The sequence below is a fragment of the Cryptomeria japonica genome, chromosome 6 (genome assembly GCF_030272615.1).
Source record: "Cryptomeria japonica chromosome 6, Sugi_1.0, whole genome shotgun sequence".
Classification (NCBI taxonomy): Eukaryota; Viridiplantae; Streptophyta; class Pinopsida; order Cupressales; family Cupressaceae; genus Cryptomeria; species Cryptomeria japonica.
Window position 1 is genome coordinate 178,254,423 of NC_081410.1, and position 18,188 is coordinate 178,272,610.

An 18,188-nucleotide genomic window follows, 5' to 3' on the forward strand; every position below is an offset into this window, starting at 1 on the left:
TTCTTTTGCCGCTTATGTTCACTATACCGATGAGCCTTATCGATATATGCTTCTTCGATATAACCACCATTGACTCCATACTATAATCGACGAGACTGATGTCGATAGGTCTGACCTTGGATTTTCATGCATGCTTATCGATATATAATATGCTAATCAAAAGCTAGTATTTGTTGCCTAAGTGTTTTTATCGGGGTGACTTAGCCCGATAGTGTAACTTTCCATTATTTGTAATTTTTACTTCCTCTTTAGGATACAAAAGATTAATAATCAAACAGGAACTTCTTCCATCCATAAGGGTGCCTTTTCTCATTATGCTTCCTGAGATGCAGACGCGTCTATTCTGGCTCCAAAACAAGAGTACGAAATGACTAACACGCGTGTTAGTCACGTATTTTACATCGTTGATTTTGCAATTAATGGCTGCGATTGACTAACCTATCGCTAACACACTATACGAAAGGTCTGTTTTGGAGCCAGAAAATAAAACTTATAAACTAATACACACTATCTCAATCAAAATATATTTACATAAATAGATTTATTAAAAAATAAAATAAATACAAAAATTAATATACTTAATCAAAAACATTAAAAAAATCGACATCTTTGCAGCTTTAACATGCAATATTAACTCTGCATATTAAAGGCTTCGGCCTTAGCTCGTACGGTGAGGAGTGGAGTTGAAGCGGACGCATCTATTCTGGCTCTAAAATGATAGTACGGGTTTACTAACATGCGTGTTAGTAGAGCATTTTACATCGTCAATTTTGCAATTAACGGCTGCGATTAACTAACCTGTTGCTAACATGTTGAACGAAAGGTTCGCTTTGGAGCACCTATCGTACAACATGTTAGTGTTGTATTAGTCAATCGCTGCTCATTGATTCCAAAATCGATGATGTAAAACATGTGACTAACAGGCATGTTAGTCATTGTGTACTACCATTTTGGAGCAGTCATACGCGAAAGCGCATAATGCGCCTTGTTAGTCAATATCTGAATGAAACTTTCTATTAGCTGTGTGCATCATATGAATCCAAGGTCTTCGTAGGATAACATGATATGGATATGTGTAAGTTTACAAAAATGTCCACAGACTATGGTGTAGAATACAAGTACTTAGATTCTAGAATAACATGGAACATGTGGTAGATGAATTTAGTTATTAGAAAGCACTTAAAAATTAACGCATAGGTTGATAAAAATTTAAATAATTTATAGATGTCGCTGTTAGTCTAATAGATTTGCATGTCCGTTTTGGAATCACAGGTATCTCGATTTCAAATATGGAGGCCAACTTTTCTTTAGAGACAAACAAAACATAGGTCGCATTTTGGGGAGGAATAAGCGATGATAAGTTGATGAACTTGTTTATCTATGAAGACACCGCATTCCTTTCTGCAATGAAGTTGATCCTTGGACCTGAGTATGTAGATGGTGGATGGAAGTACAAAATGAATGCGAACATAGTGTCTCTGTTTATGGCATGGAGTCTGGAGATCCGACTTGTTGTGAAAGTCAGAGAAATCATGAGCAGGTGTGTCAAGAAGGAATGGCTAGGGGGAATGGAAGCTTTATTAGGTTTGGCATGAGACATGGACGACTTTGAAAGTGTGGATGGAGCATGGATTCACGTGAGTGAATTAATTCCTTCCTTGCAACTGTTCTTGCTCTAGAGTGCCACATTCAATAAAGAGGCGAGAATAACTGTAGCACGGTTCTGCACACATTTCCTTATGTGAATCTTCCTTGTGTGGGTGCTTTGTTTGGTTTGAGAGTGTACTGTGAGTTCTCTCTGGGCTATGATTGTTCTGTGAATATAATTTTGGTTTATTAGGCTCTCTGTAAGTTTTCTAGAGTGTATTATGAGTCTTTGGCTGTGAGAAGGTGTTTCGATATATCTTTCCATATAGTGCATGATTTCTTATTATGTCCATTTCATTTATTTTGTAATGTCTGGGCATTTCTTTAAAGCTCTTATTTGTAAGTTTTCGTGATGCCTTTGATTTTATATCCGTGTTGAAAATTTAATCTTCCCATGTCTAAGTCTAGAGTAAATGCGCAATAACAACATATGCATTGTTTCTGTTTGCAAATGCAAGTTTACTTTTTGTTTATGTGTTGCACTGTGTCTTGTTTATGTTGTCCCATTTGGTATATGTGATGTTTCTGAGTATATGCGTTGTAACCTAATGTATATGCATTGTGATGTGTTTTATATGCACTGTCTACTTTTCTAAATGCATTATTCTATAGAAAATGCGTTGTTTCTATTAGTGGATGTGCTTCAGAAATTGTCAAATGTGTTGTTATGTTTGGTACAAGCACTGCAAACTTTAGCATATGCATTGTATTGTGTGTTATATGCGCTAAACTACCCATGTTAGGTATGTTGGCTAGTTTTTCCAACTTGTCTTGAATTTATAGATTTGATATTGTACCAGAGGCATTCATGGAGGTCTGTTGATGTTTTCTAGTGTTGCATTTTATCAGATTTGATGGTCTTTTGTATTTTTTGCTTCTATTTGTTGTTATGGTTTCTTGTTGAGGTTTTGTACTCTCTTAATGAGTCACGAGAGTGAGTGTTGTTCTATTTTTGTTGAACCAACAAGTTTATGTGCCTTGCTGCTAGTGTTCATTTCATGATTGGGCAGATTTGATGGCCTTTATATGGCTTTGATGCATTATTGTGTTATGAGGCTCATTGTTGTTTTATTTGATATTGTGGTCATTGGATGTATATGTATGTGTATGGCTGCAAGATCATGCTCATGGTTTTAAGTTTTACGTGTTGAATTAGAGCCTCCTTGTTATTATTGTTGTTTTGGAACATGTTAGGGGGAGTGGACTTCCATGTGATGATTGGGGTCATGAGAGATAAATGTGAGTTGATAAGCCTCCCGTCTAGATCACCAGGGTACATTGGAAGTTTCCCTTATTTTAAGTGATAACATTAATAACAAAATTAGATGGATTGGTTAATTAGGACTCACCTAATCAAGATAATTAATAGCTGAGCCCCAAGTCTAGATCCTAGGGAGGATTTTTTTGGTTAAGCTTGGGAAGGCCATTGCGGTGGTAAGTCAATCTCCCTTGATTCTCTCATAGGTTGAGATGGCTCCATATGTCTATCGAGGTTAAGACTCGAAGGGTTGTGTGCCTATTTTAGGGAGGGTAGCATGTGATCACACTCCACTCCTACATGTGTCCTTGTTTTTAATGCTAATTCCTTGTCTATTGTTATGCCTTTGGGAGTTTCTGTGTGGTTGCCATATGAATGGTTGTTGTGTTGTGTGGTTATGATACTTGAGTTGTGAGTCTCCTTGGTAGTCTGGTGTCAACTTAGGTCTAGAGTGTGTGTTGGGACCTTGTGTCATCTCCTAGCACGGGGGGTGTTTCCTTTGGTTCCATATGGTCAGATGGTTGGTGCCTTACTACCCTGTAGTATTTGTAGATGAAATCATATATTGAAAGAGCTACACTTGTGATGTGATATACATGTAATTGTAATTGTATTGTAGATGTTTCCTTAGGTCTTGACACGTAATTTGTATGATGGATATTGAGATGTATTGAAATGTAATTATTCTTGAAATAGATTATAATTCATGTTAATGGATATGTTGTAGGTTATCTTGTAATAGTTTGTAAAAGGGATTCATGAGTTTGATATCAAGATCATGTAATAGGAATTTATGTTCTTGTTAAAGATAGAAAAGGATAGGAAATTAGATATGGTAATTAAGATGATATGGTAAATGTAGCTATGTAGCTTGCATTTAGTAGATATAAGTATTAGGGCTCTTAGTAAGATTAAATATTTATATGTTGTAATGGATTGTAATAGTTATGTTGTAATAGGATGATCTTTGAGTATGGATGTAATTGCAAATATTGAATGAATGTTCTTGTTGAAAGGTTGATGTTCTTGATACATAGATATTTCTAGATTGTAAGAATGAATGGGTAGATGGTAAGATGAATAGCTAATCTTAAGGAAATGATTTAGATTGTTTAGTTAATGTGGAATGAGGTTACGAATCTAGTAGTAGAATAAGATATGAGTGCATCTCAAAGTATCTGAATAATGCTTAGTTATTGGAAACAATATAATTGAATATGTTGTTATGTGTTTATCACTGTGTGTATGTTATGATTGATAGATGAGCTTGTAGATTAAAAGTGGAAAAGAACCTACATAAGTAGGATTGTTGTAGTGTAGGAATTGCAATTGATAAATGATATTGTGTAGGCGATAATGGAATTTATATTTATGGTTGTGTTAGAAAGAAACAAGGTACCATGTATAGAATTTAAGAAGTTGTCTAATGAAGGATATTATGGTTATTGTAATATGCATTTAGGAATCATGTTTAGGGAATGTGATCTCGTGAGTAATACGGACTCATGTGTAGAAAAGGGAATATTAGTTAAGAAAGGAAATTATGTTTATGCATTATGTAATGGATAATCATGGTAGATGTATGATGATCATGCTAGTAGAAGGAAGGTTAAGGGTTTAGGCACATTTGGATTTGAAGCATAAAATGAACATAAGGAAAAGGGATCGGCCTTGTATTGAAAAGAGTAGCTTATCATATTAGTTTTATGAATAAGTGGATTGCATATCATGAAGGATAGGAACTAAGTGTATTTCATATGTGTATAATTAATGATTAAGGATGTTAAGTGTCATAATAGATATGGTTAGATTGTTATTATTTATGATGGTAGTAAGTAGTGATGTTGAGATACCTAGGGAGATGGTTTAATTCCGCTTGCATAATTGGTTTATGAGTTTATGTGATATGTATCATGTTCATAAGATTGTGTATAAGGGATGATTAATCTATATTGCATAGTTGTTGATATGTGATGCATTGGATGTTACAATTTATTTTTTAATCTCCATTAGTATGTTAGTTTGCTTTATTTTCTCTAGGGTATTTTGGCGGGCATTACATAATCTTGATGAGGAATTTTCTTGATTAGATCCATATTCTTTATGTTGATAAAAATTAGCAAACATAGCATGCTTAACAACAACACCTTACGTGAACTTGAAAAAACAATAAAAAAAGATAACATCACCATAAGATAGTAGCAAAAAGACATAAATCAGAAACATAAAAGAATCACATTACACATGATTTATGTTGAGAAACCATTATGGGAAAAAAATTCACCAAGAAGAGATGTCAAGAATGCATTTTTAATTTGCCACACATTTCCATTCTCCTCTTTCCCTCCAATATGGAAAAAATTGTGTACCTATGAATGACCTCTCTATGCTCCAAATAATTCCTTATTTGGTTCTTGTAACTATAATATAATTGTACATTCTATTATTCCATAGTTTCTTCACATCTAAGGAGCTACATTTATAGAGTTTTAAAATGGTCCTTTACACAAAACTTGGTGCCCAAAGATGATTCTTCATTCTAAATTTCTAATCCTTTGATTTCCATCCTAGAATATGTAAGGACATAGTTTTTGGATCCAAAACATTTTCCTCTAACTTAGCCACCAAAATCTAGAAATAAAACATAACATGAAAAGTCACAAATGAAGGTATATAAAGAGGTACCTATTGCCTTTTTTCAAAAGACCACTTGGAGAAGCCCAAAAATCACCATTTTGTCCTCTTGACTTGTCTTTTATCATCTTGTTCTAGGAATCCATGTATGGGGGTAAATTAACCAAATATTTATGTTGATAAGTCACCTTTACTATTGCTAGTGGAACCCTTAATCCCTTATGAATGTATTAAAAACAATGGTGAGAGTAAAATATTATAAATTATATTCCCAATACACCCTAATTGTCTAGGGACACTTTCCAATGATGTTGAAACCATACAATATGACATAGCATTTACACAGTATATACCACCCTAATTCTAATAGGTGGTACCAAAATGTTGTTATAGTGAACATAATTATAGTGTTATTGTTGTTAATGTGATTTTATTCCACTCACATATACTTAAGTTTACTTAAGTGGTTGACTTAGTATTTAATATTTTGCATAGTACATTTAATTTTTGTAGTAGGAAGTTAGCTGGCTAGTAGCTCATACCTCATCTCACCTTTGTTATATATACAAGGCATTTGTAAATTGTAAATCATCTCAATTCATTATTCATATTTGGTGTAATAGCATCAGTGTGGTTGCTTCTCTTTGTATTGTGAAGTGTTTTGTTTGGCTTGCATGTTGTTTTCTTGGGGGCTCCAATAGTTGCATATATAATCTATTATTGAATATTAATACTTCTTGGGCCTTTCATTGATGGTGGACTTTTTTCCCAAAATGGTTTCTCTATATAAGTATAATGTTATATGTTTCCTTATTATGGTTTGTTAATTTGAGTTGTTGGTTTATGCTTCCATATTCAATCTTTAATAGGTAATCCACTATTAAGACATTCATTCAGATTTGTATACACTTTGTAAAAAAAACGTCAATATTTCTTCACCCTCTTTATCAAGGTACAAGTGGTGAACACTAATTCTATAACTTTATTCACTACATATATGATATATCTACCCTCTCCTTATATTTAACAATGAACCATTGGTTTATGACCTCACAGGCATCCTTATTGCTAATTTAGGTAAGCACAAATCCTTGGGGTTTGTCTATACACCTTTCATCGAGCTTGAATTCCTATGTAACTTTGCAAATTATTCTCCCGTTTATCAAGAAAGGTGTTGTTAGGAGACCCAAAGTCATGAAAATGAGAAGATAAGTAAATTTTCCCTTAATTAACTTTGCTTACAGAATTATAGATTCAAATCTCCAAGGAATATAGTTCAAATGGTCCTCTTCAACTCATTTTCAAATTCGCCCTTCATAAATTGTTTTCTAACAAGACAACTTCTCATTGACACCCATTCTTAAAAGACTTCTTTATATTTCAACTTTAAACAATAATTAATCTTTTCTTCACCATTTACATTTCTTTTTTCTTTAATAATACTAATCATGAGCGGATCATATGTCTCTATGTTTGATAATTTGTTACCTATATAAACCATACATTCAAACATAATATAACAATAAGAAAATCATGAAATCATGTAATTAAAGTACAACTCATTATAATTGAAACTCATAATTTTGTTATCTAGACTAAATTACATATTGCTTCATTTTGTCATGGAATATGTCACATAATCTAGAAACCTAGAAACTTCAAAGCTTAGATAAAGAAATGAGTATAGTTGATAGGCTTGGGGACCATCACCACCGAATATAGGAAAACATCAATTTATACCCACAATCCATAGTCACATGGCATCTGTAATGATGCTATGTACAATTGACTTTATAGACTTATGAGTTAGCTTTAATGGTGACATTATATATATACAACCACACGACTCTGAGTGGATTTGCACTAACCAAGCAATTGGAATCCAATGATATGATCTTGTTTGACCATTCCACATACTAACTCTAAACTAAAATTTGGCAAAATCTCAAGCCTAGAAATTTTGGAGTCATTTAGGTCTAAACCTGAGTAAACCAGTAGGAAGTTGTTGACTGATCATTTGGGTTATGGAACTTTCTTGTGGACTTCAAAATAGATGTTTCCCTTGGATTTATAATGCTTAGTCGGCCCAAGTGAATAAGGACTGATCATTTGGGTTATGAAACTTTCTTGTGGACTTCAGAATAGACGTTTCCCTTGGATTTATAATGCGTAGTCGGCCCAAGTGAATAAGGTCTCTTACGTCCAAGAATGGATTATGTGGGGAATCTCAAATGTGAGAGCAGGAGAGAATTAGAGTCTAAGTGGGTCAGTGGGTTCTTTGGAATCTATGAAAATGTGCACGTTTCTTGACCATACTCTTGGAGCTTTGAATCAAATGGTTTAGAGAAGAGCACCAACATCTAATGGATTGATAGAGATTTCACAAAGAAATGTGCTCAAGGTTTGAATGACTCAACTTTGTTCTAGATATTAGAAATTATAGATTCCATAGCTTTCAACTATGCTGGTGGTTATTTGGCCAATTAAAACATAATATTTATAAAGAGAGTTTGGGAAAAAAAATGAAGTGTTTTTTTGGTAAATATTGCATTTTAGTTGGCTGTATAGACATTGCTTCCAATTACATCTTATTTTACTTAGTAAAACTATTCAAGTTAAATTAGATTAGACATCTTAAATTGAGTAAGCAATGAAAGTTTGAGTATCAAGATACATATAAGTTTTGTAATTTTTAGGGATCTAATTGCATATTTCAACCATATGGGATCTTAGAGTGTGAATGTATCATATAATTTTGGGTTTCATGGCATAAGGTTTTGAGAGAAGTGTGCAAGGAATGCAAATATGCTATAAGTATTTAGATTTATAGCTTTTGTTAATGAAGTAAGATTTTGAAGAATGCTAACATTTTTTACATTTGCAAAAATGTAAGGAAAATGTAGAAATATAAAAATAATGCAAGCCTTATGGTTTTAGGGATCAATTGTGTACTTACAAAAATTGCAATGGTACATGAAAAGACTAAAACTTTATAAAGGGTATTTTATGTCTCTACCTTCAAATTTTTAACTTTTTCAACACTTAGCCTTCTTCAAAACCTCTTCAAAAACTTGATGTAAATCATAACCCTTCAATAGGCCTCACTAAAAGAATAAAAAGATGTGTTATCAAACACATGCTAAATGAGAAACTAGAGTATTGGAAACAAGAAAGTGTGACCATAGGCATAACCAAGTGAACCCACCAATAAAATAGAAAAAATATTTTAGAGGAAAAAAATGAATGCTATGCTAAGAAAAATAATTTGCGACACTATTAGTAAATGCTCTCAAATAATCCAAAATAATGACAATATTAATAGACCTAGAATCCTCATTAAAATGATATACGTGCTTGAATGTATCCATGAAAGTACCAAAAAGATTCACAAGGAAAAAATTGACATTTTACTTAACATAACATGTGTGAATGTGAATTCATTCCATTTTAAGAGTTTACAGAGATAGATTTGGATAACTTGGATAACAAGCTTTTATTTAACTTTACTTTTAGGTGAATAACAATCTATTAGAATACCGCAATTTTAGGTAGACATGACAAAAAATTACCTCAACATTGCTCTTTTACAACTCGAGTGCTTATAGCCCTATTAAGGATATTGCTAGACTTAGTCTAGGCATAACTCTACTACTATTTGGACAATTATATTGTTGGTAGAGATACCTAAATCACCTATATATTAATTTTTTTGTCTTTGTATATTTTTTCTTCTAAATTTTCTTTTTGTTTTTAATGCTTTTTTTATTCAACATCAAGGAATGAAGGCCAATCCAAGAAATCAAATAAATCACTAATATATTTTTATGTCATTTTATAGAAAAAAAATATTTTTAGATGTTAAGATAATTCACCAAAACTTATCAAATCATGAATGGAATCATAATGTATTATTATTCTATAAAGTATTCTAAACTAAAACTATGGTATTACCAAGGAAAGTGGAAATACTTATTAGAAAATCAACACTAATATGATAAGAAAATAACTTATTCCATTTTAGATTAGATAGACAATTCTAGACAACAAAAATATAGACCTAAACACACATTTCAAAACAATAGATTTTATTTAAAAACTAATATAAATGAATGCAAATAACACCTAACCAGCAAACTAACAATAAAGTTCAGATAATTTAAATGAAAAAAAAAAGAATAAGAATAAATAGATTATACACTAGCTATACATATGGAAGATCTCATGAAAACTCAAACATGAAAATAATAGTTTAGAAAATGAACTAGCTTCTAAAAGTTTTACTCTCTGGAATCTTTAAAATTTGAAATGGACTTTTCTGGAACCAAATCATGACAAAATTTTCATGTTCTCTCATTTTTCCACATGCTGTATCCCAAAGCAAAAAAAAATTAACTATCATAAAAGCCTTGATTTATTTTCTTTAATAAATCAATCTCTCTTTTTTTTTTGGTCGGTAAAGGCAAAGCCATAATTCTATTGATTATGTAGAATTTACAGAGCTAGATAGCTAATAGATTTTTAACAAAATTCAAAATGGAAGCATCTGTATGCCTTCTTATAAGTGAAGAAGGAATGTAACCAGGTAGTCCATGGAAGGCATAAGGTGTCCTTCCGAATTTAGCATATAAGTCTAAAGATTTCTTTAAAAACTTAAAGTCTACATGACAGAAGCTTGCTGCCCTATTAACAGAAATTATACTGATTAAAACAAAATACTCGCTTGAGAGTCTATATAGTAAGCTTTAAACATAACTAAAGGGGTACCTAGCTTGTGATTTCCTTGTGGGCTCCAGATTGCAGGTGCTCATTCCTTGCTCTCCCATGACCTCTTCTCAGAGGGCGACCCCTGCCACGACCTGGTCTGGACCAGTGCCGACCCTTGCTAGCGCCACCCCTGCCACGACCTGGTCTGGACCCTCGCCGACACCTGCTAGCGCCACCCCTACATGCCTGTTCCATTTGAGGGTTCTCGTCTTCTTCTTTCAAAGGCAGAATACCGTTGAGTCTTATAAATTAAATTAGGTCGTCCTCTCTACCCAGGTCTTCTGAATTTTCTCCCAGGAACCACCATTTAAGGTAGATAAGGCCAACTCCAGCGAAAACCCGATGCCTATCCAAATCCTTTCCTTTCAGGTCGAGCAGGAAAGGATAATAGTTAATTAGTTCTCCATGGGCATTGAATAGGATTTTTTCGCTTGGCCGAGGAGCCCCAGAGTCATGAATTGCCTTATTTAGGATTTCTTGGAGCTCTTGGGTGACCTCCTTTGGAAAAATCTTCTTCGTGAGGGTCCAAACTGCCTACTTGGCAAGTTTTAGATCCAGCAAAGAGGCAACAAACCTTAAGGAGATGCTAGTGTTGTCTCGTAGATACTCGTCTCTATTCAGGTTTCCACTACCCAAGATCATCTTGACTGCCAATATGAGAGGGAAATCCGAGTAGAGGAGAAGGCTCTTGAGCCTCAGGTCTGTTATTTTTCGGAATGAAATTTGGTGCATTGACGTTGAGAGGGAAATTGGAGTGTCTGCTCCAAGACAAGAGGTGGGCCTGGGATAAACACTCATTATAAAACCAAACGGAGGCTCTGTCGACATGGTTGACAATGCAGGCTATCAAACAAGAAGGAGAAAACCAGGGCTCTGAGAATAATTGGCAAGATAATGAAATGGAATTGCAGAAGGCCAATGCAAAGAAATAGGCTGGCACACTCTTTAACGCCAAATAATGAGGGATAGATTTGCATTAAATTTGCCAGCTAAGGTGGCGAGGGATGTTTGTCCTCAACATGCCAAATCTCCCGTTCAGGCCACGCAAACCATAAGTTGATTTGACAGTTTGGCAGCAAGATCTTGTAAGGTGGATCGGGGAAAGCTTAGGTCATAACTGCAGCTTGGATGACGTAATTGAATACGGGCTCACTCTTCCCGAAATAGGTAAAATTTAAATTTGAAATTGAAGTAACCATTACACTTAGCCGCCAAGGTTAAATTTAATGTTTGCCTTGTTAGCGAAGCTTTAAATAGCTTTCGCATATTCCTAAAGAGACTCTTGCATATAAATTGAAGTCCTCTGAGGCCCTTGCATGTCAAGTGCGATGGTCTGCTTGAATAACAGGCATATTTCCTTGATCCCAACTATCGAGGTAGGTTCCTTGAGTAGCTATTTTTGAGAGAGCATCTGCCTCTGAGTTTGCTTCTTTGTAGATGTGCTTTGCTTCATAGTTTTCTATCCTATCCAAGCTTGCAATTATATTGTCTAAGATTCCCTGCAATCTCCAATTTGGAATATTTTTCCTCTTGATCGCATTTATTGCTATCTCTGAATCACCCTCCACTAAAATGTTATTTAAACCATGTTTTATGCAATCTATCAGTCCAAATTGCAATGCTTTGAATTTTTCTATGTTGTTTGTGTCAGGGGGGATCGGCTTTGCCATTTTCCCAAGAATTGCACCTGCGTGATCTTTGATTACATATCCTATGCCTGAAGAACCCTGATTGCCTCTAGAAGCGCCATCAAAATTTAGTTTTAACCAACCAGGATTTGGAAGAGACCAGATAGCGGCCTTCCTCATATTGTCTTTTTTCCCAAAGGAGGGAGGAATCCTCATTCCATGCTAATTTTTCCTAATGCTTTCATCACACGATGAGAAAGCTTTAGGCAGTCCCAAAGAAAAGGCTATCTTACAATTGACTGAATCCACTATAACCGATTCAATTGAGTTCAAGATTGTTTATGATCTTCTGGATTTGTTATCAAATAGCCTACGATTCCTCTCCTTCCAAATTTCCCAGACTAAATATGATGGGGATACTTCCATAATTAAGCTCAGGGTGGACTCCTTAGTTGGGATAGGCCAACTTTGGAACAAGCATTTAATGTCATTTGGTAGGGCTATGATCAGCCCAAGTTTAGCACAGAGCCATCGCCAGCATTTGGATGCAAAGGGACAAGTGAGTAGTAGATGGTCCACTGACTCTGATTGAGCTTTGCACATGATGCACCTAGAGGGTCCTGCATACCCCATTTTTGTGAACTTTTCTGTAGTTAAGATCTTCCTCTAATAGGCTAGCCATGCAAAGATCACTGCCTTAGAAATGACTTTAGAACTCCAAAACAACTTCTTAGGAATATCCATTTGATTCTGAGCAGTGTTGCTGACTAGTACTCTGTAACCATCTTTAGGATTGCAGTGCCCTATTTTGGAAGGTGCCCATATTAAAGAATCATTCCCTCTTCTTGGATTGACATTTCTTTCTTTTAAGAGCTTTGTGAGTTGATCTAAATCATTCCTAGAGGTTGGAACTCCTTCCAATGATTTCCATCTCCAACTTTGAGAATTGGGTGAGCCATCATTAATCAGATAATCTCTCACTCTGACACCCCAGTGAAGCTTAAGCCAGTTCTCTATTATAGGAATGTTAAGTGAATTCGCAATAGGTGGGTAGCCTCCCCAAGAATCCTTCCAAAAAAGGCTTGATAATCCATCCCGAATGTCCCATGTGAGCTGTTCTAAGATCATATTTCTGCAGGAGATTAAAAAATTCTATGTTCTTGATCCCTTAGGGAATGAGTTTTCTCTAAGAAGATTGATAGGTTCTTTATTTGGTAAATATTTAGTAGCTAGCATTCTAGCCCATGTAGTATTGGGATTCTTAATGAACTTTCATACTAGTTTGGTCCCTAAAGCTTTGTTTTGCAATTTTAGGTCCTTAATGCCTAAACCCCCTAGGGCCTTGGGCTTGGTTATTTTTTCCCATGCAATTAGAGCTATTATGTGTTTCTCCTCTGAATTTTGCCAAAAAAATTTCCTCATTCTCTTAATTAAAAAGGCATTTGCACCTATTGAGAGAGATAGAATGGATAATAGATAAATGGGCAGGGCCGATATTACTACTTGAATCATTACTAGTCTTCCTGCCCAAGACAACCATTTCCCTTTCCAAGAGTTTGAGGTCTGATCCACTTTTATCTTAAGAGGATCCCACGATTTAGAATTCCTCATGCCATGATCAATTGGGATACCCAAATGGATACAAGGGAGGGATCCTTCACTACAATCCAGAATTGAAAGTATTTTGGACTGCAAGAGTTTAGAGGTAGAAAAGAAATAGACCTTTGACTTGTTCTTATTCCTTATTTGGCTTGAAGCTTTCCCAAAGGTGTCTAGAATCTGTTCTAGATGGGAAGCTTCTTTGATTTTTGCTGTCCCCAAGAGGAGATTATCATCTGCAAACTGTTGGTGTGTGACTGCAAAACTTCTGGTTACTTTGATTCCCTCTAAAAGATTGTTCATATGGCTTCTTTTTAATGTCCTGCCCAAAACCTCCCCCATTATAATGTAGAGAAAAGGAGAGATAGGATCTCCTTGTCTGATTCCCCTTGTCGAGGAAAAAAAGCCTTCTGGTTTCCCATTTACCAAGATTGAGAATTTCAGAGTGGAGATGCATTCAAAGACCCAATCAATCCATTGTTTTGCAAAACCAAAGGCTTGCATAACCTTGCAAAGGAAGCACCAGTCTATGCTATCATAAGCCTTTGATATATCTACTTTAACCATCATACCTGGTCTTTTTGTGCTTTGGAGAGTATGGATTGCTCTTTGTGCTATTATAGCCCCATCAAGAATTGAATGACTTGCTACAAACCCTGTTTGTTCTTCTGATATAATTGATTCCATGAGGGGCTTCATTCTATTCATCATGAATTTTGAAAGGATTTTATAAACTGTATTGCAAAGTGAGATAGGTCTGAAATCTCCCAGTTTTAATGCATTCTCCTTCTTTGGAATGACGATGAATGTGTCGTTTACTTCCTTAAGAATCCTTCCTAATCTTCTTGAGCATTCCAGAGCTTCCACAAGATCCTGACCTAAGATGTGCCAGTACTTCTTAAAGAAATTCACTGGGAAGCCATCCGGGCCAGGAGCTTTACCCAAGGGCAGTTGATTGAAGGCTTGAAATATTTCATCCATCTTTATTTTCTCATTAAGATTTTGGTTCTGCTCATCTGTTATGATCTTGGGGATCACTTCCAACATCTTTTTTTGCTCTGACAGTTGAGAACCTTCAAGATTATTTAGAAGATTGAAGAAGAAAGAGGTGATTTCCTTCTTGATTTCATCAAGATCCTCTATGATCTAGTTGTCCTTGGACTCCAGTTTTGATATCCAGTTCTTGCTCCTTCTAATCTTTGTTACATTGTGGAAGAGCTTAGTGTTTTTGTCTCCCATAGTAAGCCAATTCTCCCTCTATTTCTGCTTCCAAAATATTTCTTGGGTTAGTGCAGGATCAAGGGGGGCCAAAAAGTGGCGATGTGAAAAAAATAGCTTGCCTCACTCGCCTAAAAATGCGAAAATCCGTGTTGACTTTTTGCTTGGCTTGGGTGTCAGTACACCTTGGCCTGGTAATTACCTATGCAAATTGGATATCCGATTTTAATTTTAGTTTAAAAAATATATTATATGTTACATATTATATAATAATATATTATATAATAATATATTATAATAATATATTATATAATACGTATTATATTATATTATATTATAAAAATATATTATATAATATAATATAATAATATATTATTATAATATTATATTATATTATATTATATTATTATATTATATTATATAATATAATACAATACCTATTATATAATATGATAATATATTATATAATACGTATTATATAATATATTATTATATTATATTATATTATAATATAATAATATATTATATAATACGCATTATATAATATAATATTATATATTATACTATATATAATATAATACAATACGTATTATATAATATAATAATATATTATATAATGTATTATTATATTATATAGTATATTATTATATTATATATGTTATTTAAAAATAATTTAAGTATACAAATTGGATATCCGATTTTCTTAGACTTTTATATTTCGACAGTGACAGCCCATGAGCCATTTTTAACTCACGGGCCGCGCGATTTCATCAAAATCCGATATCCGCTCCATCCGACAAAAAATTGCTAAAAATAGATTCAGAGGTAAGAATTTTATCATTTTGAATCATTTTTTGTATTTTTTGTTAATGTTTATTTGATTTTTCATTGAAAATATGGTTTTTTTAATGAAAACTAGGTTTTTTTAAATCAAATACCTAATTGTTTAAATTTGTTAACTAAATTTAATTGTTTACATTCAATTAGGTTAAAAATGGGGGATAACAATGAAAACACTGACCAACCACAACTGCAACAACCAAACCCTCATTTGCCAAACCCCCCCTCAATTCAAGATTTGATTGCACAAATTTTGAATGAATTGAGGGGGATTGCAGAAGTATATCGTAGGATCCCTCGTCTAAACCCAATGTTTGATCCTCTCACGTCGATCATAAAAAGTATGGAAATCATGACTGAGGAGCACGATGCCACCCTTTTGTGGCAAGATTCTATGAGGGAAAAATAAGCAGATGGCTTGTCGTATAAGGATATCAAGGATCTTGAGATATCCAAAGCCGAAATCGCCTCGTTGTTTGTCAATCCCCGTACTGGTCAACCCGTAGATCCCAAAAAAATAAAGCTTTCTATTAAATGGTGCACAAATGATGGGATTGTGAAAAAATTTTGGGATCGTTGGTGGATGGTTTTCGACAAACCACCCAACAACAATCTTGATATCCCCTTCTATTTCATAAAAAAATTGTATGTTGAGTTTGTTTTACACAAACATGTGAACTACTTTGACATCCAACCTTTCCAGGGTGTAGGTTTAGGTATGCCCCAAAATAGACCTGGGGCAGTCAGAGTAGTCCAAGGTCCATATGTCCCCCCTCCTCCTATTGATCCCCCACCTATAGTGTAGCATCCTGATATCATCTGTGAGGTGGCTTCACGAACCATATCGACTATTCACTCTTTGAGTAGCCTTTTGGTTTCTCAGGCTACGTCAGTAGCTCAACCTACTCTTGACGGTAGCGATGCATCCGGTGGCGTTGATATGCCATCCTCGGCTCCACACATATGTGTGGCCCATAGTTGTGTCATGTGTGGGCACGTATGCTTGGGTCTAGTTGGACATCCCGTCGATCCTCCTGTGGACAGTGCAAATTATGAGGTGCATGAGATGCATGATGCACCAGATGTTATTACATAGACTAGAGGATACCCTAGGGAGTCCTCACATGCTAGAGGCGAGGAGGCACCATCATCATACTTTGATGATGTAGTGGTAAGATTTGTATTTTCACAGTTCATGTTATATTTTAATTAAATATTTATAAATTAAATAATATTAAGTACTAATTTTTATTTACATGGTCTATTTAACAGTTGATGATCGAGGATGAGTTGAGACAGATTCAGGAGGGCACCTTGTCGGCCATTTCATTTGGCCTTGATAGCTTGACGATACATATATTATTGCACCTAGTCATTTGTATTTTATTGTACATACATGCTCATCATTTATATTGGTATTAATTAGATTATGTAGTAACTTGCATGTATATCTTATTTTACTCTTGTAGGGCACAAGCAACACGAGTGCGGGGCAGTGTGATTTAGGATCTAATAGTGCAGTTGGAGACAAGGGAAAGGTAATTGAATGCAAATATGATTGAATGAATAGTTTAAATAACTTATAGTGATTATACATGTCTAGACATAGATTGATAGTTTCATATACTTGTTGTGAGAGAATTCTTGGCTTCACATCCTTGATGACTACACCCAGTATACCTGAAGAAGAAGAAGAGATGCCTCGAGTAGATGTGTGTTTATTTTATTTTTTGATTAGTAGATATAATTTGTTATTATCAGTGACAATTATATGCTAACTTATATCAATGTCATGTTTTTGAACATATGTAGGTTGTGTATGAAAATATTCAAAACATACCTGCTCTACCGAAGACATACATCAAGAGTCCTACAAAGCTGAAGAGAAAATGTGGAGATGAGGTAAACATGAGTAGTTCAATTATAGTTCATTTTTATGTTAACTTTTCGAATGTGAATTATACAATATAACTAATATTAATCATGATTTGTTTTTCTTGTGCAACATCCTTCAGAGCCGAGCAGTGCGGTGAAGAGGATCGATTTTGATGATCCATCGACATCTTAGGATGTTAGAGATAGTTTTGGGATGCTTACATGTCTAGTTGGCATGTATATTTTGTATATGGACATACATTCACGTATTTAGACATACATTTTGTTTCAGTTGGCGTTTATGCCATATTTGTGTATGGACATACATTTGTAATCATTTGACATTTTTACCCTATGCATGCTCCTATTTTCCCCCCCCACTCGATCAAATGCTCAAGGTCATACCCTACCGACGTCGTCCCTTGAGCGCCTTAAGTGCTCAAAATTGTCAAACTTTGATGGGCCCTAAGTCAGAATCCGTGGCACCTGCGAACAATCCGTCTAAACCTACGGGACCACAAGAGGGGTCCCTACAAAAGCCTATCTTGGTTTTTCAAGTTTCCCTACGGTTTTATTAGGGCAGCAATTTTTTGTTTGGCGAAAAAATCGTCAGTCTCACTCAATGGAATGTTGTCGCGTGGCCGATTTCTCGTTCTACTCGTCGCGATGATGAACCGTTGGCTCCAACATGTCTAGTTAGGCATTATTACCCTATGCATGCTCCT

The 18,188-nt window shown here is 34.7% G+C and overlaps 1 protein-coding gene across 1 annotated transcript; it reads right to left on the bottom strand.

Annotated features, from left to right (window-relative positions):
* Nucleotides 1–11,622: 11,622 nt before the first annotated feature.
* LOC131876562 (uncharacterized) lies at nt 11,623–12,111 on the bottom strand. The gene has a single exon (XM_059221992.1). The coding sequence runs from the start codon at nt 12,109–12,111 to the stop codon at nt 11,623–11,625; it is 489 nt and encodes a 162-aa protein (XP_059077975.1).
* Between the last annotated feature and the right edge of the window lie 6,077 nt (nt 12,112–18,188).